The sequence below is a fragment of the Mustela nigripes genome, chromosome 2, assembly GCF_022355385.1.
Source record: "Mustela nigripes isolate SB6536 chromosome 2, MUSNIG.SB6536, whole genome shotgun sequence".
Classification (NCBI taxonomy): domain Eukaryota; kingdom Metazoa; phylum Chordata; class Mammalia; order Carnivora; family Mustelidae; genus Mustela; species Mustela nigripes.
In genome coordinates, this window is record NC_081558.1 from 63,406,237 (window position 1) to 63,429,301 (window position 23,065).

The following is a 23,065-nucleotide window of genomic DNA, read 5'->3' on the forward strand; positions in this document are numbered from 1 at the left end:
CCGAAGGCAGTGGCTTAACCCACTGAGCCACCCAGGCACCCTCCATGACCAATTTAAAGTCACTAATAGGGTGCCTGGGTGGCTCTGTGGGTTAAGCCACTGCCTTCGGCCAGGTCATGATCTCAGGGTCCTGGGATCGAGTCCTGCATCGGGCTCTCTGCTCAGCGGGGAGCCTGCTTCCCTCTATCTCTCTCTCTCTGCCTGCCTCTCCATCTGCTTGTGATTTCTCTCTGTCGAATAAATAAATAAAATCTTAAAAAAAAAGAGTCTATTTAAAAAAAATAATAAAGTCACTAATAGAGCTATAGGTCATAGCATTGGGAATTTTGAATTGCAGTTGGCTCTCATGAGCAATGTCTCATGGACATTGGGGAGGGTATGTGCTTTGGTGAGTGCTGATTCACAGACCTGTACCCCTGGGGATAAAAATACATGTTTATAAAAAATAAAAAAATTTAAAAAAGAGTCTAACGGACCCCAAACCCTTGGTGCTTATGAGACACCAAAGTGCTGAAGAATCAGCTGGAATGAGCTACGTGTAAAGGATTGGATTCTTCTGCTTGCTAAGTAAGCTTTAAGAACTCTGCAGGGAGTCATCTTTTTTTTTTTTTTTAAACCCACTGTACTCTGAGCAATGCTGCACAACGTGCCATCCTCAGCAGGCTGTGAGGAAATGTGGAGAGAGCTGAGTTCTCAGTGGGAACAGGGCATTGGCTGGGCAGAGGGACTTCGAGTATAGATCAGGCTATAAAGCTTGGTAGACAGCTTAAAAAGAGAGGTGGGGCTGGAGGGGATTTTGTTTTGTTTTTTTTGGATTGTTTATTTTAACCCCAAAGATAACTTCTGCTTTAATAACCTATGTGGAGAACATGATTATTCCAGCTTTTTCTTTTTTCTCCCTTCTCATCAGTCATTCCTACTTTTGTCAGCAAGAAAAGACCGGCTACCAAGAAATATCCAGGTCCCAGAGTTATCACTGAAGAGTCTCTTTGAGGTAAGGTGGCTTCTTAAATTGTACGGCTTCAAGTCCGGCCACCCAGGCTTGTATTTGGGACCTCACCCTGTCTAAGGGGACCTCAGCTGTCTCACCGCAAATTTATTATTTATAATCATCTCAGGCTTGGGTCTCAACAACCCAGGTTTTACTGACCCTGAACTTTATGAATGCAGAAGTTTGACGTCTCGTATTGACAGAGTGACTTCCAGGATTCTTCCTGTGTGTTTTTCTCCTCTAGAAATATGTCTTCATGGGACTTTATGAGAAGATGGAACAGGTGCCCAAGTTAGTACAGTGGCTTATCTGCATTGGTGCAAGTATTGAGACGATAGGACCGTACCCTCTTCATGCCCTCATGAGACTCTGTATCCAAGCAAGTGAGTATTCTCCCAGTAATGCACTGCCCATGCCGCCCTCACAGCCCTGAGCTCCTGTGCTCTGCTGAGCTCATGAGACACCAGAATTCAGCCACCGGAAGGTGGAATAGTCATTTGATTTGAATACGCAAATAGTCTGATTATTCAAATGCATGAAGACAGCAGGGAAACAGCATTATGTTTTTAAAATTTTTATTGTAGTTATGTTAGTCACCATAAAATGCACCATTAGTTTTTGATGCAGTGTTCCAAGATTCATTGTTTATGCACCACACCCAGTGCTCCATACAATCTGTGCCCTCCATAATACCCACCACCAGGCTCACCCATCCCCTTGGCCCCCTCTGCTCTGAAACTCTCAGTTTGTTTCTCAGAGTCCATAGTCTCTAATGGTTCGTCTCCCCCTCCGATTTCCCCCAACTCCCTTCTTCTCTCCATCTCCCTTCCTTATACTCCACAAGTTATTCCTTGTTATTCCTTATACTCCACAAGTAAGTGAAACCGTATGATTATTGACTTTCTCTGGTTGACTTATTTCACTCAGCATAATTTCTTTCAGTCCCATCCATGTTGATACAAAAGTTGGGTATTCATCCTTCCTGATGGAGGCATAAGATTCCATTGTATATATGGACCACATCTTCTTTATCCCTTCATTCGTTGAAGGGTTTATTGCACTATTGGGTATTTACCCCAGAGATACAGATGTGGTGAAAAGAAGGCCATATGTACCCCAATGTTCATAGCATCAATGGCCACAATAACCAAACTGTGGAAAGAGCCAAGATGTCCTTCAACAGCATTGTTTTTATTTTTTCTGGGACCTGGTAAGCTACAGGGCCCAAGTTAAAAGGATTCTGTGTTCCTAGACAGATGCTGGCAGCAGACAAGCCCTGAGACCCAAGCAGGGGACTTGGGACAGACAGCTTTGGCTGGGAGAGCTCCCTGAGGCTGTGGAGTTTCTTCCTGCTAATGAAGGCACAGGCGCTTGTTCAAGTTCATTTTCTCTCTAACCAGAAGGCTAACTGGCATGGTGCTGGTGCTGGTGCTGGGTGCTGATACCAAGGGAACCCCTGGTTCTTGCCAAGACATACTGCTTGTGGTTCTTCTAAAGGACGCTGATGTTCATAAAATTCTTTTTTCTTTTTTAAAGGTTCACCAACTGGCAATAAGATTTAAATTTTAAAATATTAAAATTTTTTCATTAACACATATGCATGTTAGGTAAAAAAGCTTGTTTTTCTTTTCCAAGCATGTATGGCACAAGTGTTGGACATGTACCCATACTGTTTTAGAGCCAGAAGGGGCCAGGAGAATTTTCTAGACAGTCTTCCTCTTTTTTTTAAAGATTTTATTTATTTATTTGACAGAGAGAGATCACAAGTAGGCAGAGAGGCAGGCAGAGAGAGAAGGGGGAAACAGGCTCCCTGCTGAACAGACACCCTAATGCAGGGCTCAATCCTGGAACCCTGAGATCATGGCCTGAGTTGAAGGCAGGGGCTTAACCCACTGAGCCACCTAGGCGCCCCTAGACTGTCTTCCTCTTAACCATTGGGCTAATTGCCTTCTCAGTAATGAAGGAGTGAGGGGCGTGGCCAGGGGCTTCAAGCCCTGGGCCGAGGCGTCGCTTTAACCACATTTATCCTGCTGTTATCCATTTCCTACTGGGGAGTCAATAAGACATTTTATTCTCACACAGGGATTGGTGGATCAAAGATTTAAAACTAAAGTCTGATTAAAAGGAATCTGAGCCAATGCTCCCAGTTTTCAAGTAGGAATCACGAACCCAGAGCAGTGTGTCTCTCGTTGTGAAAGTCATGATTCCCTACTGTGTCTGCTCTTTACCTTAGCTCCGGGGGTACAGGCAGCAATCAGTGGGATCAGGTGTTTAACTTTATCCGTGACTTTTTTCTCAGAGGAAAACTCTGACATAGTGACAAATGGCATCCACAGAGTTGGCAGAAGCGTGACGCTTTCCTTGAGCCCAGGACCTACAAGGAAGGAGCCTGGGAAAATAGTTTTTAAATATATGTCCTATCAAGAGTAATGAGCAGGGTAATCTTTTCAGAGATTGACCTGATTCCTGACATGGGTGCCGTTGGTGCCTGGCCTGGAGCCTCTTTACCACCAGTAACCCCTCCCCACCTGCTGCTTCATAGCTACCTCCTTCCCCAGAGCACTGCTTTTTGCTAGTAAGAACCACTTCCTACAGAGGTTCTCCCTCAACCTCACCCCCTTCCCTAGAGGTGTTTGTAGCTCTTGACTGACTACCATGCAGTACAAAAGGCCCTGCCTGGTGGTGGGTCAACACTGTGGGTCATTCATACTCCAGAGCTCCCTGTGGGATCAGGCTGAGGCTGACTCAGCTGAGACCACATCTCTGCTTGCCTCCTTCCTCTGCCCTGTCCTGCTTCCCTTACTGTCTTTTTCCTGAACTCCCTGTCAACAATTCACATGTACAAGAATATCTGCCTCTGGCTCTGCTCCTAGGGAACCTGACTGAAGTTTATTATTAATAACTTTCTATAACTCATCCTTTTAATTTACAAACTATGCGTCTCCAGAACCTATTTGTGGTGCCAAATGTGTGTGGGATTCCCCGTTTTGTTCCCTCAGGGTACTACACATCAATGTGCTTTACTGATTTTCTGTCTGTAGAAAATAACATCAATCACTGATTTTAATTCCGTGCAGAGGAAAACCATCTTTTCAGGTGGCTAATGGACCACAAGCCTGAGTGGAAAGGCCGCATCAACCAGAAGGACGAGGATGGCTGCACAGTCCTCCACGTCGTCGCCGCAGCCCCCTACCCTGGATACCTCATCAAACGTAAGGAGCAGCCCCAGGCTGGAGGGTGCGCTGTGGGCTGGATGACCTCAGGCATTAGAGAGCCCACGCAATCGAGCACACGTATTACCCATCCATCCTGGGACAGGCTCACGGCTAAACCTTACCTCGAACGAAGCATCACAGGGAGGGCAGGCTGTTTGCAGGAAGGATGGGGGACAAGAGAAGGAAGGATGGCGGGGTTCCACATGCTCTTTCTGCTTCAGTGACTTCCATGGGATTGGATGTCTCAAGGACAGGGGCTTCTGGCTGCACTTGTTCCCTTCCTCATTGTGCAGCTACTAAGTGCTTTAGTTTAGGCCAGATCTGTGCTGGTTATCAGAGAGACACTGAAAATGACCACAGACGGAGACCTGTTTCTTGGCCATGGTAGAATCTAACGCAAGGATTTCATCTTGCGTACTTATCAGGGCCAGGGAGGCCACGAGGACAAGCTGGTTCTTCTGACGCAGACATACCTTGCTAGCCTATGAAACAGGAAGGCTGCGGGTCCTCCCACCCACCGGGCTCTCTGATGCTTCTTGCCTTTCTGGAAACCCGTGGAGATAGCACGTTTTGTTCTATAAAAATGTTAGGGTAGCTGTGGTGATGATGAATGGTAGCGGACTCCCAGCCCCGGGGGAAGGGAGATAAAAAGGAGGGCTGGGGAATTTGGCTCAGTATGGCCACAGCCTCCTGCCCATCATGGGAACTAGGCCTGGCCACCATCTTCTGATGGCAGAAGACGTTGGAAAGATGGATTTTTAAAAAAATAAGACAACTCATGATTATAAAATATCTGCCAAAATTAAACACACTTGTGGACTAGACAGAGCCCAGAGGCGTCTGGTTGGGGACCCCTGGCCTGCTGGTCCTGGGAACTTAGAGTTTTGTGTCCTCAGCATGTCCCAGAGGAGTGCAGTGAGGTGTGTTTCTCTAATGTCATTCCCCACTGGACTGGGTCCCAGAACCCACATTTGGGCGAACAGAGAAAGGGTGAGCTACAGATACTGTTTTGAGCTTTATTGAAATATAATTCATTATATTTCATAATGAGTATAATAAAGAGTGTCTCTCTGCCATATAATTCAACTGTTTAAAGCATCCAATTGGATGTTTTTAGTACATTTGTAGAGTTATGCAACCACAATGAATTTTTAAAACATTTTCATCATCTTCAAAAGAAACCTCGTCTCCACTAGCAGTCACTCCCCATTCCCGCCCCCTGGCCCCCAGCCCCAAGCAACCACTAATCTGTCTTCCGTGTCCATGGACTTGCCTTTTCTGGACATTGCATATAAATGGAATCATACAGTCTTGTGACTAGCTTCTTTCACTGAGCATGCTTTCAAGTTTCAAACTCGTTGTACCGTGTGTCAGTATTTCCTTCCTTATTACTACCAAATAATATCCCAGTGTAGAGATAAACCACATTTGATTTATCCATTCATCAGTGGGTGGACTTGTGTTCAGCTACTAAGAATAACACTGCTGTGAACTTTTGCATATATGAATATATTTTCATTTTTCTCAGGTAGATACTTAGGTATTGCTGGATCTCATGGTAATTTAATATTTAAACTCTTGAGGAACAGCCAGACTGTTTTCCAAAGTGGTTGCACCATTTTATACTCCCACTGGCAAAGCACAAAGTTCTAATTTTCCTAAATCCTTGTCAACACTTGTTACTGTCTGTCTTTCTGATATCCCTTGAATTTTAGTACCCTCTGAGAGACTGTGGTATCCTGGCAAATGTTTGACAACTGGGTCTTCAAAAAGCCCCAAAGTGTGAGGTTTCCCAGTTTCCTTGGTGTAAATACTCCCACCATGGTTGATTTCAAGCTACTAATATGATGTCATTGAACATGGGGCTGGGACAGGTGCAGTAGAATAGCATTATATTGTATTTTTACCACACAGATCCATGTTAAAGTAGATGTATAGAAACTTCATCATAGACAATAGCAAAGCATAGTAAAATAATTAAGAAATAATGAGTTTTGTTTTTAACGTGATTTGTTTCTTGTAAGTTTGAGTAAGTTAGTTGTTAATAATGGCAGTGTTTACCAACCATCTTGTAACATTTCTGGATATTTAACAGTTGGTCCTCATCGACTGGTGTGAGCCGGTTCTAGCACACCTCAGTACTAAATGATAGTAGCTATCATTTAGCTATTGATAAAGCTGTCATTGGCCTGGTAATTTATGGTTAAAATCTGTGCCTCCAATCACTGTGCTCTCCTTACACATCCCCAGCCCAAAAATGTCCAAGAAAACAATTTCCAGATAAAACTCTTCAAAGAAACACAATTTCAAGTCTCCCGAAATTCAGGTGGTCTGAGCAGTATTTGTGTATAGTAGATGCATGCAAAGCCTTGGATTCTAAACCTATGCATCAATAACTTGGCAAGCATCCATTTCCTGGGACTTAAACGAGAGCTTTCCAGTACAAGCATCATGAGAGCAACATACAACATTTAAAATTTTCTGGTAGTCCTATGAAAAAGTAAAGCAAAATAGGTGAAATTAATTTTAGCAGTATATTTTATTTAACCCATCTAGCCCATATATTATCATTGCCCTGTGTAATTAACATAAAAAGTGCAGAGACATTTTACATTCTGTGTTTTGGTTTTATGCTATGTCTTTGAAATCCAGCATATGTTATACTCTGCTAGCATATCTCCATGTGGACAAGCCACATCTCAAGTGCTCAGTAGCACCTCTGTGCCTCGTGGCTGCCATACTGGACAACACACCTTAATAGTGTTTCTTACAAATGCGGAAACCTTCCCGACTTTCTGAAACATGAGAGCATGAACCTCAGAAGTCAAGAGACAGCCCTTTCTTCGTGCAGGTGTAACATGGGCTGCTCTCCTCCACTCCAGCTGCTGCCAAACGAGCCTTCTTATAGACCCTTATAGGCTGATTCCCCTCCTTTGAATTCCACCTCTCTCACTACCCACGTCCTCTGCTTCTCTTTCATCAGGGAAGCTCACCTTTTTTTTTTTGTTTTGTTTTTAAATCTTTGATTTGAACTAATTTTAGACATACAGAAAAGATGCAAAAATAGTTCAAAGAGTTTCTGTAAATCCTCACCCAACTCCCCTTAAAAAATCCAGAAATTAACATTGACAAAATGCTACCAACGAACACACAGACATCTTGTGAATTTCGCCCTTGTTTTTACTAATGTTCTTTGTCAGTTAGGAGATCCACACAGCATTTACTTGTCAGAGCTCCCAAGTCTGCTCCAGTCTTTGACACTTCCTCAGTTTTCCATACCTTTGACCCTTTTGAAGAGTATCAGTCAGTTTTTTTGTAGATGGCCCATCAGTTTGAGTTTAAGACACTAAGTTCTTTTCCTCCCCACCCTATTGAATATGATTATTTTGCTCATTTGTAGTACACTCAGGTATATTTTTTTCAGGCTTTGCATTCCATTTTAGAATTCTCCTCACATCCTGTTTGGTTTTGTTTGTATTTTGGTATGTGAAAGGCACATATGTGAAACATTACTATGGTTCTAGGGTTCTGAACTTTGCAGAAAGATATACTCAGAGAAGTGTCACTTCTTCCGCCTCCTTGACCCCCTGAGTTCCCATTTCCCATTTCCCCCTTTTTTCTGCCCCTTTCTCATTAATCCTCTGTAGGTGATCAGTTTCCTTCTTTCTTTTCTTTTCCTTTTTTTTTTTTTTAAAGATTTTATTTATTTATTTGACAGAGATCACAAGTATGCAGAGAGGCAGGCAGAGAGAGAGGAGGAAGCAGGCTCCCTGCTGAGCAGAGAGCCCAATGAGGGGCTCAATCCCGGGACCCTGAGATCATGACCTGAGCCGAAGGCAAAGGCTTTAACCCACTGAACCAGCCAGGCGCCCCTTTTCTTTTTTTTAGGCTTTTCTTCCTGGATTCCTTTTGTAGTAATGAGCAGACACATGTGTGTTTTCTTACACCTCCTTTTTAAGGTGGAGGGTCCCATTCTATAGATTCTGCTTGACACAGAATCTTTTTCATTAACAGTATCCTTTGGAAATTACTCGATATTAGTTCATATGCATGAATATGTAGTTCTGTTAGATGTTGTCAAATCTTCATCCAGAAGGATGGTACCAATTTGTACAACCACCTGTAATATAGAAGAGTGCCTCTTTGCCCACAGTCTCACCAACAGAATTTTGTTATATTTCCAAGTTTCTTCTGGTCTGAGAGATGTGAATTGGTATCTCAAGGTTGTTTTAATTGCATTTCTCTAATTACTTTATGTGTGAGTTTGGCCTTTTAAAAATATATTTGAGAACCATTTTCATATCTATTTTTGCCAAGTTATTTGTTCATGTCTGTTCCTCATTTTTCTATAGAGTTTTTGATCCTTTGTCTTCAATTTTTAAGAATTCTTTGTTCATTAGCTCTTTGTCTGTGGTATAAGTCATGAATCTCTCCCCCACCCCCGTTTATTCACTTGTCTTCTGATGTTGGGTTTTTTGTCATGCAAATATTTTCTTTTTACGTAGTCAAATTTGTCAATCTATTGATTTATTGCTCCTGTATTTGGAGTCAGAGTTTAAAAAAACCTTCCGAACATCCAAATTAAAGAGTTGTATTTTTTTTTTTTTTCTGGTGCCTATATAGGCATTTTCTGTTCTATTCTACTGGCCTCATTGTTTGTATAGGCTTTTTTTTTTTTTTTTAAGATTTTATTTATTCATTTGAGAGAGAGGGAGGGAGCATAAGCAGGGAGAGTGGGAGAGAGAGAAGCAGGCTCCCTGCTGCAGGGTTAGATCCAAGGATCCTAGGATCATGACCTGAGCCTAAGGCAGATCCTTAACTGACTGAGCCACTCAGGCGCCCCTTCGTATAAACTTCTTTTAAATCACTTTTCAAAAACTAGTTTAAAAATCAGAAATACACTCCACACCAAAATGGCTGAAATAAAAAAAAAAAAATGGACAGCAGCAAGTATTGACAAGGATGTGGAAAATTTGGGACCCATTGCTGGTGGGAGTGAAATAATGGTGCATCTGTTTTGGAAAAAAGTCTGGCAGGAATTCAAATAGTTACCATACGATTCAGCAATGTTATTCCTAGGTACCTGCCTCACAGAAATGAAAACATACTCAGTCAAAAACTTGTACACGAGTGCTCATAGCAGTATTACTCATAACAACTAAAACCGTGCAGACAACCCAAATCTCCAGCTGCTGAATGGACAGACAAAACACGGGTCATCCAGATAATACAATATCATTCAGCCATAAAAAAGAACAAAATACTGACACACGCTACAACATGGATGCACCTTGAAGTGTTAGGCTGAGGGAAAGAAACTGGTCACAAAGGTCACATATTGCATGATCTCATTTAGAAAATCAGATCACTGGTTGCCCTGGAGGTGGGGCAGGAGGAAATGTGGAGTGACTGCCAGTGCATATAAGGTTTCTTTAGGGAGTGATAAAATGTTCTGGAATTGGATAGTGGTGATGATTACACAACTTCATAAATATACTGAAACCCACTAAATTGTACACTTCAAAAGAATGGATTTTATGCATTTATGAATTTATTCTACCAAAAAAAGTTTAAAGGCAAAAAAAAAAAAAAAAGAATTTGAAAGCCATGATCTTAGTAAAAAAAAGAAAGCATTCAAACACTTTAAAAAGATATGTGATAAAAAGTAAATTCTCTTTCACAAAGTCTACCAAACATTTTTTGGTGAGTCTTGCCAATTTTACTATTCCTCTTTTAAATATGAATGTGCACATACTCTACATTCTATTCAGCAACTTGCTTTTCCCTTGAGTGATAATCTTGGCCATCTTTCCCTAATACTACCTGCATAACTATTTCATTTTTTTAAACAGCTCACAGTATTCTCTGACTTGACTATACTGCACTGATGGATGATTAAATGGTTTCAGTTATTTTGCTACCAAAAACAATGCTCAGAGAATATTTTCCTATATACATCTTTGTGAACTGATGGGAATGTATCTATAGGATTATTTCCTAGTTGAGAGATTGCTTGTTCAAAAAATTACACATTTTATTTGTTTGGATAATCTCATTTTATTTAAAATTTAAACAGATTATATTCACAAAATCACAAATCACAAATTCACACACACAAAAACTATACATTGAGAGTCTCTGTCCTTTAACCTGAGAAACCAATATTACCCGTATCTTATGATTCCCCCCCCCCCCCCACAAATATTCTATAATGTATAAGTAAAAATTTATGTACAGTTTTAGGATGTTGTTAGCATATCGGGACGTATTTGACTTTTGGAACTATTGTTAACTTGAACCCCATAAAGGTTGCCCCAACAGTGTATGAGATTATCTCCATCTTGAATACTTTTCTGATATATAGAGAGTCAGGAACTCTCCAGATACTTTAATGTGGCCTGAATTCCAAATCCATCATTTAAAATAATTGCAGCATCATAGAGCCTCTGAAATCATCCATTCTGTCGGAGTTTTGGTGGTGGGCGGAGGTTGTTACGATGGTCTTCCTGCTTCCGGATCTGTGTGGTTTGGGAGGCCCGGGGGTTCAGTCTTAGGGAATTACCAGAGCCCAGCAACAAGACCCAAAGCCTAGAAATGATCACTTTCTGTAACCAACGTGAGGCCAGGTCGGTGGTTGCATCTAACTTGGTACAAGCGACAGACACTCAAACTGGTTTAAGCAAGATAGGGCATTTATTGGCTCATGTGACTCAATGGTCCAGAGTTTGCTCCAGGTGCTCTTGTGGCGTCTTCAAGAATCTGCCGTCTTCCAGCTCTGCTTTCTTCTGCATTAGGTTCATTCTTAGGCAGGCTCTTTTGCAGTGGAAGCCATCTGATATTAGGTTTATCTTATATGCCTGTTTGTCAGGTCACTGCCAAAGAGAATATCTCTACTCAGTATTTCAGTTAAAGTCCTACGAATGAGTCTCTGTGACTTGATTTTGGTCACATGCCCTCCGTGAACCAATCACTAACGCCAGAAGGATGGAATGATCTAATTGGCTAGATCCTGATCAGATGCTCACCCCTGGATTTGGGGTTGAGGCAGAGCGAGAGAATGGAATGATCTGATTGGTCAGGTTCTGGTCAGATGTTTATTCCTTCCCGCTTCCCCCAAGCTCTGGCTGGGGCAGTGGTGGAGGATGTCATGGTGACTGAATCTGTTTCTGCCCATCAAATCAGGTATGCTGGCAAGTGGGGGAAAGACGCTTTCTTAAAGGAATACTGAGGTGTTGTTATCAGGAAAAGGCATAATGGATGCTAGTAAATTAAAAAAAAAGTCTAGTATGTTTTTCAATGTTGCTTCCTTATCTTCAAGAATTTTGAAAACCTGTCTACCTCTTTACATGTTTTAACACTGACATGTAGAATTTCTTTTTATCTATGAGTCAAAAATATGTAAGAAAAAGTAATTTTCAGAATTGTGTACACAGATATTTTAAAATAAAACTATTATATCCTTTAGTGGAATATAATAGAACATACTACAGCAACTTGATAATCTCTAACGTCTATTTAAAAAACTATGGACGAGCTCTTTAATAGTCAAAAATATAAAATTGTACCTTGCTGCTTTGGGGATCCTATTTCTAGTTTACTTCTCAGAAAGAAGTTTACTCTCATACAGTTTATGCTTGAAAGTCTTATTAGTCATCTAGTAAACTTCTTCTGGAACAGAAGTGTTTGTATAGCTTTAAATAAAAAAAAATTCTGTGATTTAGGACTTTAGGGTTTAAACTTTTCTAGATTTAATTATTACAAAATTATTACTACAGGGGCGCCTGGGTGGCTCAGTGGGTTGAGCCTCTGCCTTCGGCTTGGGTCGTGATCTCAGGGTCCTGGGATCGAGTCCCTCATTGGGCTCTCTGCTCAGCAGGGAGCCTGCTTCCTCCTCTCTCTCTGCCTGCCTCTCTGCCTACTTGTGATCTCTGTCTGTCAAATAAATAAATAAAATCTTAAAAAAATTATTACTACAGATATCAAAGCAACAGAAATATATTAAAATCTTCTGTAATTAATTATTAAAGATGAAAATAATAATTTTGGAGGGCAGTGAAAGGAGGGTAGATTGTAGTACCTTTTATTTTGTTGTTCTATTTTTTAGAGTTTTATTTATTTTTTTCCAAAGTGGCTGCACCGATTTGCATTCCCACCAACAGTGGAAGAGGGTTCCCCTTTTTCCACATCCTCTCCAACACATGTTGTTTCCTGTCTTGCTAATTTTGGCCATTCTAACTGGTCTAAGGTGGTATCTCAATGTGGTTTTAATTAGAATCTCCCTGATAGCTAGTGATGATGAACATTTTTTCATGTGTCTGATAGCCATTTGTATGTCTTTATTGGAGAAGTGTCTGTTCATGTCTATTTGAGAGAGAGAGAGAGAGAGAGAAGAGCACTAGAGCAAGGGGAGGGGCAGAAGGAGAGGGAGAAGCAGACTCCTTACTGAGCAGGGAGCCTTGATCGCAGGACCCTGAGATCATAACCAGAGCTGGAAATCAAGAGTTGGATGCTTAACTGACAGAGTCACCCAGGTGCCCCTGTAGTGCCTTTTAAAAGGGGCTTGGCACGCCTGGGTGGCTCAGTGGTTAAAGCCTCTGCCTTCTGCTCAGGTAATGATCCCAGGGTCCTGGGATGGAGCCTCACATCGGGTTCTCTGCTCAGCGGGGAGCCTGCCTCCTCCTCTCTCTCTCTCTCTCTCTCTGCCTGCCTCTTTGCCTACTTGTGATCTTTAAAAAAAAAGGGGGGGGGCCTTGGCAGGCACCTAATTTTCCCTTCAGTGGATACTCTGGAAGTCAGGAATTTCTACCACCTTTTTAGGGCAATACATTAATTAGTAATTTGTTCTCTGTGATCCTTAGCAAATCACTATAAAATTAGTGGCTCAAAACCACACCCATTTACCAGGTCACAGTTCTCTAGGTCAGTAGTCTGAAATGATGTGACAGAGTTTTGTGCTCAGTGTCTTCTGTGGCTGAAATCAAAGGTCCTGACAGAGGCTATGTTCTCATATGGAGTGGTGGACCTTTTTTCAAGCTCACATGGTCGTGGCAGAATCTCGTTCCTTCCTGTTGTAGGAATGAGGCCCTGGTTTCCTTGCTGGCTGTCAGCGGGAGACTGCTCTCGGCTTCTCCAGGCCACACACATTCCTTGTCATGTGGCTCCCTCTCTCTTCAAAGCCAGCAGGGGAGAATTTCTTAGTCATCAATTCCCTCTCATATTTTAAATCTTTGCCCTCTTCCTGACCTCTAGACCTCTGACCTTTATGGTTCATGTGATAAGGTCAGAGGACTCTCCCTATCCTAAGGTCAACTGCTTAGGGACCTTGATTACATTTGCAAAGTCTCATCACATTTAGATTCATATTTGATTGAGTAACTGGGGAGAAGGTGTGTGTGCACCAGAGGTTGGGAATCTTGGGGATTGCCTTAGAATTCTGCCTGCCTTAGTCAGATACTCTGTGGGTAAAAACTTTGGCTTTCTGATTTTGTTTCATTTTTTTAAAAGGGGAGAAGGGAACTTGTGACTAGGGAGACAGGAAAGGAGAGCATCATGAGCAGAATTATACCTGGAGTAGAGATGCCCCATCTGGGCGGTGGATTTTAGGAAAGCATGGGTAGGAAGTTGGGGATCAGGCTTTGATTTGTTGAACTCTCTGTGCCCACATCAATCTTTCTACCCCCAGGAATACACCTGTTCCATTTGAAAGGCTATTGCATCTGTGATCATGGAGGCACCTTGATGCTTGGCAAATAGATCCATCAAAGCAGCAAATGGAGCTGGCAGCCAGAGGGTTGGGCCTGGGAGGGTACAAACAGTGACAACAAAAAGACCCTGATGCGAAAGCAATTGCCACTTTCTTCTCCGAGCCCCAGACAGGCTTTTTTTTTTTTTTTTTCCTTCTGGAAGAATATTCTGTTTCCTCTCTAGGGAATAAAGAAATCTGAAGTCACAGCTTGCTGTTATCCTTACAGCTGTAACTGTTGCCTAGTAACCAGATTCCCCCTCTCCTTGCTTGTTGCCAGGGAGAGGGGAGAAAGGTAGAGAGGAGCGCACTTCTGAACCTCTTCAAAGCTATTGTCCTACCCACTCCACACAGGACTCCTTGCTTCCGGGAGTTGGGTGGGTTGCCTAAAGCCAGCAGTTTAGATTCTACAAGCAGTGGGACACTGATTCCCTTGCCCCAGGCTGCTTGGGCAGGGAACTGGGAGGAAGAGCACTCATGGGGACGTCTCCTTATGGAAGGAACCATGACAGCCCCCTTTTCTCCTTCTGGCCCACTCTAGGACAAACAGAGGATGTGCAGATGCTCTTGCGCTTTGGGGCAGACCCTACCCTGCTGGATAGACAGTCCCGCTCTGCCATGGATGTCCTCAAGAGGAATAAGAACTTCAAGGCCATTGAGAAAATCAACAGTCACTTGGCAAAGCTGACCGCATGTTCTAAGGACCTATCAGGTACAGTTTCTAGTGAAACAACTTTTTTGTGGGGGTGGGTGGTAAAATGGTCCTGTGGCATTAGATACAAATCAGTTTATACTTTCTTAGTCTATGAGGATGGAAGTGAAATCCCCAGTCTTTGGAAAACTTGTTTTCTTTTTTTTTTTTTTTTGAAATACAAAGAAAACTCTTATTTAGAGAGTGTCTATGACATCCTGATAAATTAGCTAGGTCTGCCTTTGGGCAGTTTCGGTGATTTTTTTTCCATGCATGCACGTGGTTGGTGAAAAAAGGAAAAAAATCATATGGAAGAGGGGCTCAACAAAAATTGAGCTTACTCCTCAAGAGGCAATTACAACCAATAATTTAAAATACATTCATATGTCTGGAATAGATATGGTTTATCAGTTTGGGACGGCATCTATTGACTGGCTGCTGTATAGGGTGAAATGCAACAAGTTCACGCCAATTGTTGGATTGTGCCCAGTAATGTCATTTGTGTGATTTACATTCTGTTTCTTAGCTCTAAGTTTTCTGGGCCTCATCCATAGATGAATTGTAGAAAGGAAAAACCAGTAAATGGTATTTACGTGGTGGTAGTATGATTATGTAAATGATTATGTAAATTGTGTTCTACAACTGGTAGCATAGCAGAACCCATAGGAAAGAACCAGCAGACGTCCCGATAACTTTGCTATTTCAATGTGATACCATTTAAGCATTCCAGTTTAACGGACCGTGTGTACGCATATATACTGTTTGGACCTTATTTAGATGTTTTATTTAGACTTCAGCCCCAGTGTGCGTGTGTGTGTGTGTGTGTGTGTGTGTGTGTAAATGCTTCCTTTCGTTCTTGCACTCATGTAGGACTGTGCAGCTGGTGTTGTCTGTTCAGACTTCTCTCTTGATCTGTTAGCATACCTACTCAAGAAAGTTTTTACTGGAAGAAGCATGGACTTACGGAGTTTTCAAAGATGTCTTTACATTGTCCTTGAATAGAGGCATTATATTTTTGAATTTAGGCATTGTATTTCACTGATTTTAAATTGCAGTCCCTCCCCATATTTTCACATGTTTAAAACTGGAATGTGTTTCACCATTGGTGATGGGTTACTTTGGTGCAGCTGTTCCTGATGTGTCAGACAATGCACGGGATCTTAGACTTATGAAATATGCTGTAAAACCTCGTTCCTCACAACCATGAGGGCACTGTGTCTTTGTATTCTAACCTCCATTTGCTACTGGTTAGAAGTCTGATGTCAGTCTCATTTATTTTCCCTTCTAAGGTTTTCTCTGTCCTTCGAGTTTTGCAATGTCCCTGGGAAGTTTCTCGGTGTGGATCCTTACACATTCTTATCGCTTGGCTCTTCTTGGCCCCTCTCAATCTAACTTTCTTAGCTCAGGGAAATTTATCTCCTATCATTTTGTTCTCTTCCGCTGCAAGTGTTAAATGGGTGACCTTCCTGAATTTATAACGTCTCTCTACTTTTCCCTACTGTTTTCTAGGTTCTTTTTCTTTTCAGATCTTTAATTGGTCCACAGCTTTTCCTTTTACAACTCAGCTTGCCCATTGCATTTTTAAATTTGGAAACTCAGTTTTAATTTCTAAGATCTTTTGTTTTCTGATTTTTTTCTTAATCTATGGCAGCTTTTGCTTGTTTTATATTTGCCACCTCTTCTTGAATGACATTTAAGAATATTGAGTATTTCTTTTTTCCTTAAAGAATGTTCTCCTCTCTTCCCTGAATTATTTTTTTCTTTGGGGGTGAGTAGTTTCATCTTCTTGTTTCTCTTTTGTACTATTGCTTTTCTTTAATTATTTTCTGATCTTCGGGTAGTTTATGTGCTTGTATGAATGACTGGACTGATTAATACTTAATAGACGGTTAGTGTGTTTATTGAAGTTACGTGGATGCATTTCCCCAGAAACACTCCCCTGCCCCTGAAGTGGGTAAATTGGTGGCAAGGTGAAGGCAGCCCATTGGGTGTGTGTGTTGGAATGGGAGGCAGTTGGACAGGTGGGGATCATCGCAGTTGCCATGCTCAGGAAAGTTTTATTATGGGGGAGACGCTGCTTTTTATTTAGCGTCCCTGACCCCCTCATTGCCCCATCTATGTGTTCATTTTCATTTACTTATTTAAAGTATCGTCTGTTGTTTCCATGAGATCACTGAAATGAGGGGAACAAAGTATATTTGTAGAGTCCTCTGTTTTTCATGGATTTTTAAAAAAAAAAAGCCGTGACATATCATATTTAGTTTTTAAAAGACCGCTGTGTCAAAGGCTTGTGATTTCTTCTGTGAGGTAGTATAATTAATAAATCACTGTGAAATGCTTTCTGAGAGTTTATGCCTGTAATCTCAGCTTCACATTGGGTTCTACTGTTTGAGAAATTGAAACTAACTGAACAGATTTCTCTGCCAGTGAATTTCCAGGTTTTAGTGTAACAACAAAAAAGGACCACCAGTTAATGGTGGGAAATGGCTGACTTGTTTGCAGGTTTTTCTCTTACATTTAATTTTTTTGTTTGCAATTAGTTCTAACCTTAATTCTTAGAATACTATATATGTGTTTTGTGTATGCTGTATCTAATGTTAATAGACTTTAACATAAGTCATGCATTTCTGTTTAGTTTTTAAAGTTTTTCCTTATCTTATTTTTATTTTTTGGGGGGGAGCATAATAGAGTCTTTGGATATCTGCTAATCCTAAAAACAGCTCGGTTTCTGAGACAGGGTCCCACTCTCCTTTCCTCTCTCTCTACCTTCACTAGCTATCTTTGTGGTGAAACCAGAAGAGACTCAGTAGAAAAGTATCTGGTTCCCTTTCTCCTTACTAGAATTCAGTTATGCTCGCTTGGGAAGAAGGCACATTCAGAGGAATGTGCCTCGTTCCAAGCCTGTCTTTTGGCTCACTGGGTAGTTTGTGATGGTAGTGGATGCAGTGAAACCCATAGCCCCTGATACTCATTGGTAAGCTTATTGGAAATTTGATCACTTTAAAGTTTTCTGGACCATCGACCGTGAATTTTTCCTTGCCATGCTAGAAGAATATTGAAAGACTGTAGGGAAACACGGAGTCAAAAAAAGCAAAAGAAACTGACAAAAATTGGACAAGTGGAGGACAACCAGTTATCAGGCAGGGCTAGCGAGTTGGCATCTTCTGGTGCACTTCCAAAGACTCCTAGTCATGGAACCCTTGTAGACCTCAGTATTGGAATATGACATCTATGCTTAATATCATGGTTACTTTGTGTATCCATACGGACATAGAGTTGTATATGTACATTTTGTTTCTAAGATTTTTGCCAGTGGTACAAACTTTAAAACGTGAGATGAGCTGGGGAATCTTTGTAAATGAGGACCATGCAATATAATTTTGGGTACTGATGTAAATATTCTATAACTACTCTGTCTCATAGGATAGCCTCTGGTCACCTATTTTTGAGCACTTGAAAAGGGTAGGACTCATGCAACAGAAGAATTGAAATTCTAATTTAATTCATTTTAATTTTACATAATTAAGTTAGTGGCCACTGTAATGGATAGCGTATTTTTTTTTTTTTAAGATTTTTATTTATTTTACAGATAGAGAGAGATCACAGTAGGCAGAGAGGCAGGCAGAGAGAGAGAGAGGAGGAAGCAGGCTCCTCCCTGAGCAGAGAGCCCGATTCGGGGCTCGATCCCACCTGGGATCATGACCTGAGCCGCAGGCAGAGGCTTAACCCACTGAGCCACCTAGGCACCCCGGATAGCGTAGTTTTAGACTTTAGCCCTAGCGTGGTCCCTTTTTCTTTTCTTTCTTTCTTTTTTAAAGATTTTATTTATTTGACAGAGAAAGAGACAGCAAGAGAGGGAACACAAGCAGGGGGGCGGTGGGAGAGGAAGAAGCAGGTTTCCTGCTGAGCAGGGAGCTCGATGGGGGGCTCGATCCCAGGACCCTGGGATCATGACCTGAGCTGAAGGCACACACTTAACTGACTGAGCCACCCAGGAGCCCCTAGCATGGTCTTTTTAACCAGTGTAGCAATTGAGAAGACAGGCAAAGGGAGGACCAGGAGTCATGGGCATAAAGATAGATCTCCAGTCATAAAAATAAAGATTTTACGAACTTTAATCCCTCCCCATCCTCATGCATTAATGGGCTTGATGGAAGCACACTGTCTTTGGGAAGAGTTACTACTGGGGAGTTGGGTACCCTTGTTCCTGACCTGAGTCCACGGACTGAATGATTTTGTTTTTTACATCTGTGGCCCCAGGTAAAGCACCATAAAAATAAGGCTGTTAGCTTTTTGTACCCAGACAAATAGCATTCTAACTTAAAGACTAGGATAAAGGATGCTCTCACCCCTGGCTCATCCTGAGTGTTGCCGTGCAACATTTTGATGATTATGGTGGCGATGACTTTGGAGAAGGTGGCTTTTGCACCGAGGTGAGAAATGAAGGGTCTTGCTGAAGATTTCCGCTGTTCTCTAAACCAGAGCTTCCCATTGTTAACAGGAACCGTTTGGGAGCCTGTTAAAATGGAGGTTTTGAGTTAGCAAGTTTAGGGCAAGATCTGAGATTCTGCAGCTCTTGCAGAGTACCTGGGGAAGGCCGAGCCCACTTGAAGGAGCAAGGCTTTACCCCTAAGCAGCCAGGACTATATACAGCAGTCCCCCCTTATCTGCGGGGGATACTTCCAAGCCTCCTTATGGATGTTTGATACTGCAGATGGTACCAAACCCTGTATGTACTGTTTTTTCTTATGCATACATCCCATAAGGTTTGATTTATAAATTATGCCCAGTGGGAGATTAACAACAGTATAAATAATAGAATAAAATAGAACAAGTATAACAATCTACAGTAATAAAAGTTACGTGAATATCATCTCTCGTTCTCAAAACACTTGATTGTACTGTACTCACCCTTCTTGTGATGTTATGGGATGAGAACATGCCTCCCTGATAAGGTGAAATGAGAATGACATAAGATCTGTGATAGAGCATTAGGCTACTACTGACCATTTTTTTTCCCCAAAGATTTATTTATTTATTATTTCAGAGAGCGCATGGGGGGAGGGGTGGAGAGAGAGGGAGAGAGATTCTCAAGCAGATTCCGTGCTGAGTGCAGAGCCCGGTGCAGAGCTTGATCCCACAACCCTGATATCATGACCTGAGCTGAAACCAAGAGTTGGATGCTTAACCGGCTGAGCCACCGAGGTGTCCCTACTACTGACCTTCTGAGGATTTGTCATAAGGAGGATCATCTGCTTCTGGACTGCAGTTGGGTGGAAAGTGAAAACTCTTAGCTGCTTTTACCTGCTTCTCATGGCCACCACTAGGTGGCAGCATGACCCCCTCTCTGGCTGCTGTTCTCTCTTTTCAGGCTCAAGAACTGGATTGGAGCCTTCCTTCTCAGGGTTTGTAATCTGTGCTCACTCAGAGTGAGGACCATTCCAGGCCTCTGAGGCCTTGTCTCTCAAGCTCCAGTGGGACCTGGCTGCTTTCTGCTTTGTACTCATGCAGGCACCTCAGACACAGTACTCGGAGGACACTGGAACCTTCTGCTGTGTCGATTTTCCCCACAGAGCCTGGGACTCAGAGGCCCTGATTTGTCATTTTACTGTCCCTCAGCACCAAAACAGTGCCTTGTTTCCAGCAAATACAGGCGTCCAGAATCCACCTAAAGGACACTCATGATACTTTTTCCTTATTATAAAAGCAACGTTTTCTTTTAAAAAAATTACAAAATATAGGAAAGGAATATCATTGTAGAAAATTTGTAAAAGCTTAGTTTTATGTAAAAACAAAAATTTATTGTAATTATACTTTGGCACATTTTATGTAGTCTTTTTTGTCGGTGGTGTTTAGCACTTACATAATCATCTTTTAAAAAGCAATCTGTGATTATAATACATAAATGACTTTATGTTCTGATGTTTCTTTTATTTATTTATTTATTTGACAGAGAGAGAGAGAGAGAGAGCGTGCAAGCACAGCAGGGGGAATGGGAGGCAGGGGAGAAGCAGGCCCCTCACTGTGCAAAGAACTCGATGCAGGGCTTGATCCCAGGACCCTGGGATCATGACCTGAGCTGAAGGCAGCCGCCTAACCAACTGAGCCATGCAGGTGCCCCTCTGCATTTTTTTTTTTTTTTTTTGTCTCTTACTAAGTTTATAGGAAACTTAGAAGAAAACCAGACAAACTCAGAGTAATAAATAAGTCGCCCACGTCTACCGAGGGGTACCATCGCCAGCACCTTTCCTTTTATATGTCTTTACATTGTTTTATCACTCTCTGGTTTCTTTCCTGACATGTGGAACTTTCTCTGACCCATTGCTTACCTATTCTGAACCACACAACCATGCGTTTATTATACAACTGCATATAATGATCTGCATTGGTCAGCTTAGTCTGTTTCTGTTCAGTGTCAAGTGACTTATAATTTTCCTAGTTGAAGAATGATGTTCTAGAAAAGATTTTAATGGCATGAGGGTGAGGGACAAGTAACACATGCTAGTGAAGGAAGTTGTTCCTTTTCCAAGGGTCGTATTTCTCTGTACTATGAGTTTTCACCATTTCTGTGTGTTCGTAGGTATTTTAGGAAGAAGGTGGGAGGGCCGAGTCAGAGGGCATAGACATTTTCTGGGCTTCTAGCTGAGGTGACGTAGGTCTTCTTTTGCTAAGTGGTTTCCCTTTCTTTTTCTCTGGAGGATGGTGCTCAAGTGGGTCTTGCTTCTCTCTGACACCTCAAGGTCTCTTGAGTAGAGGGCAATGGGCATTTGTCCCTGACGTCAGTGTGTGTGTGTGTGTGTGTCTGGTGTTCTGACTTGAATTGTTGAAAGGTGAGGCAGGTGTGTATGAGAAGGCACACCAGATGATGTTGGAGCTCTGCTTAAATCCCCTAGATCCCTTTCACCATTGTTGTGTGTGCCCAACATGGGGGTGCCTTCACTTTGGGAAGCCAGCACCTAAGGCTTCCTGTCACAGGGAACAGCATATAGGGCTAGTTTTGTTGGGGATCTTCTAAGCTAGAAGCGCCTGAGAACTCACATCCTCCAAGGGTAGGCTGTAGCCAGTGATAGATTGAGGGTTTGAAAGTCCTTGGGTGGGGACAACTGGGAGGGCACTCTCTCCAGAGGTCCCCTGTGGGATCAGGCGAGGCCACCTGGCTTCCTCCCTTCCCCCCCAGTCTGCTTCCTACCTGTCACCTCCTCCGGGAACCACTTCCACACAATCACTGCTGGAAACCCCGATGAAGACAGGATGCTTTTCATTTTTTCCTCATTTTCAAGTAGTCCATCTTTTTTATTTTATTTATTTATCTATTTTTAAATTTTTGCTCCCCTATTGTGCTCAGTAAGATTTTGTTTTGAGCAACAGTGCTTTTTGAGTGCATCACCTGATACCAAAGAAAATATCTGCCCATTTCAACATTCTCTCAGGGTTTTTTTTTTTTTTTCCTCCTAATCATAACTACTTTCTCAAATTAACTGAACCAAGGGGATACTGTCTTCTACAGCCAGAGAGGTGGCTCTTTCCTCTTGGGTTTTCCTGCTAGCCCCTGGGACATATAGGTGGCTGACATGTGGTTGGATGTCACTGTGGTGCTAAGCTCTCCTCTTGCTGTCACTTCCTTCAATGCTTCTGTCAGTTATCTATTGCTGTATGACAGACTGCTCCCAAAATTTAGTCACTTTAAACAACAAGCATTTCTTTTGCTCCCTATTTGAAGGCCAGCTATTTAGGCTGGGCTGTTTTCATAGCTTTAACTGAATTCCTCCCAGCGGCTGTGGTCTTGCTGATCTTGGCCACGCTCTTTCACATCTATGCACCCTCAGTTTGGACAAGCAGACCGATTCCTGTTTGTTCTATGCTGTTTCTTGTCCCCCTGAAGTTGAGACTGGACCAGTGCACATGGCATAAGCCAAGGTCTCAAGAGAGTGAGTAGAACTAAGCCAGGCCTCTTGAGGTTCTACCTCAGAACAAGGACAGAAATCTCATGACTCTCTTCTATCTGTCATACCAAGTCTGGAGGCCGGGCCAGGGGGAGGAAGAAAATAGGTCCCACTTCTCGATGGAAGGAGACCCAAAGTCACCAGGCAAAGCAAGGGTATCCACAGAGAGGCTGGAGAATCGAGGTGATTTTTGCAATCTCCCACAGCTGTGGTCTTTGTCTTCAGAAGCATCACCTGCTTGCTTTGCAGGACTGAACAATGGTGACGGACCTGTTAGTGAGACCGACATTTTCCGGAAGGCCTCTGAGCAGCTGGTGAAGTACATGAACTCAGGAAACCGGCTACTGCATAAAAACTTTCTGAAGCAAGAAGTAGTTCAGAGGTTCTTGCGCCTTCTTTCTTCTCTGCAAGGTAACTTTCCTCCCAACATTCAGGTGTGCCGAAGATGATTTATGCCCATTAGAACCCTTTGCTAATATCTTG

General features: G+C 42.3%; 1 protein-coding gene across 2 annotated transcripts in view; it reads left to right on the forward strand.

The window, feature by feature from the left end:
* Nucleotides 1-23,065, forward strand: part of TRANK1 (tetratricopeptide repeat and ankyrin repeat containing 1) — a 98,335-nt gene that overhangs the window by 34,189 nt on the left and 41,081 nt on the right. For both annotated transcript variants that reach the window (XM_059390593.1, XM_059390592.1), the window contains 5 exons: nucleotides 911-994; nucleotides 1,236-1,374; nucleotides 4,069-4,203; nucleotides 14,490-14,660; nucleotides 22,832-22,993. In XM_059390593.1, coding sequence (XP_059246576.1) covers nucleotides 911-994; nucleotides 1,236-1,374; nucleotides 4,069-4,203; nucleotides 14,490-14,660; nucleotides 22,832-22,993 — 691 coding nt within the window. The remainder of the gene's footprint in view (nucleotides 1-910; nucleotides 995-1,235; nucleotides 1,375-4,068; nucleotides 4,204-14,489; nucleotides 14,661-22,831; nucleotides 22,994-23,065) is intronic.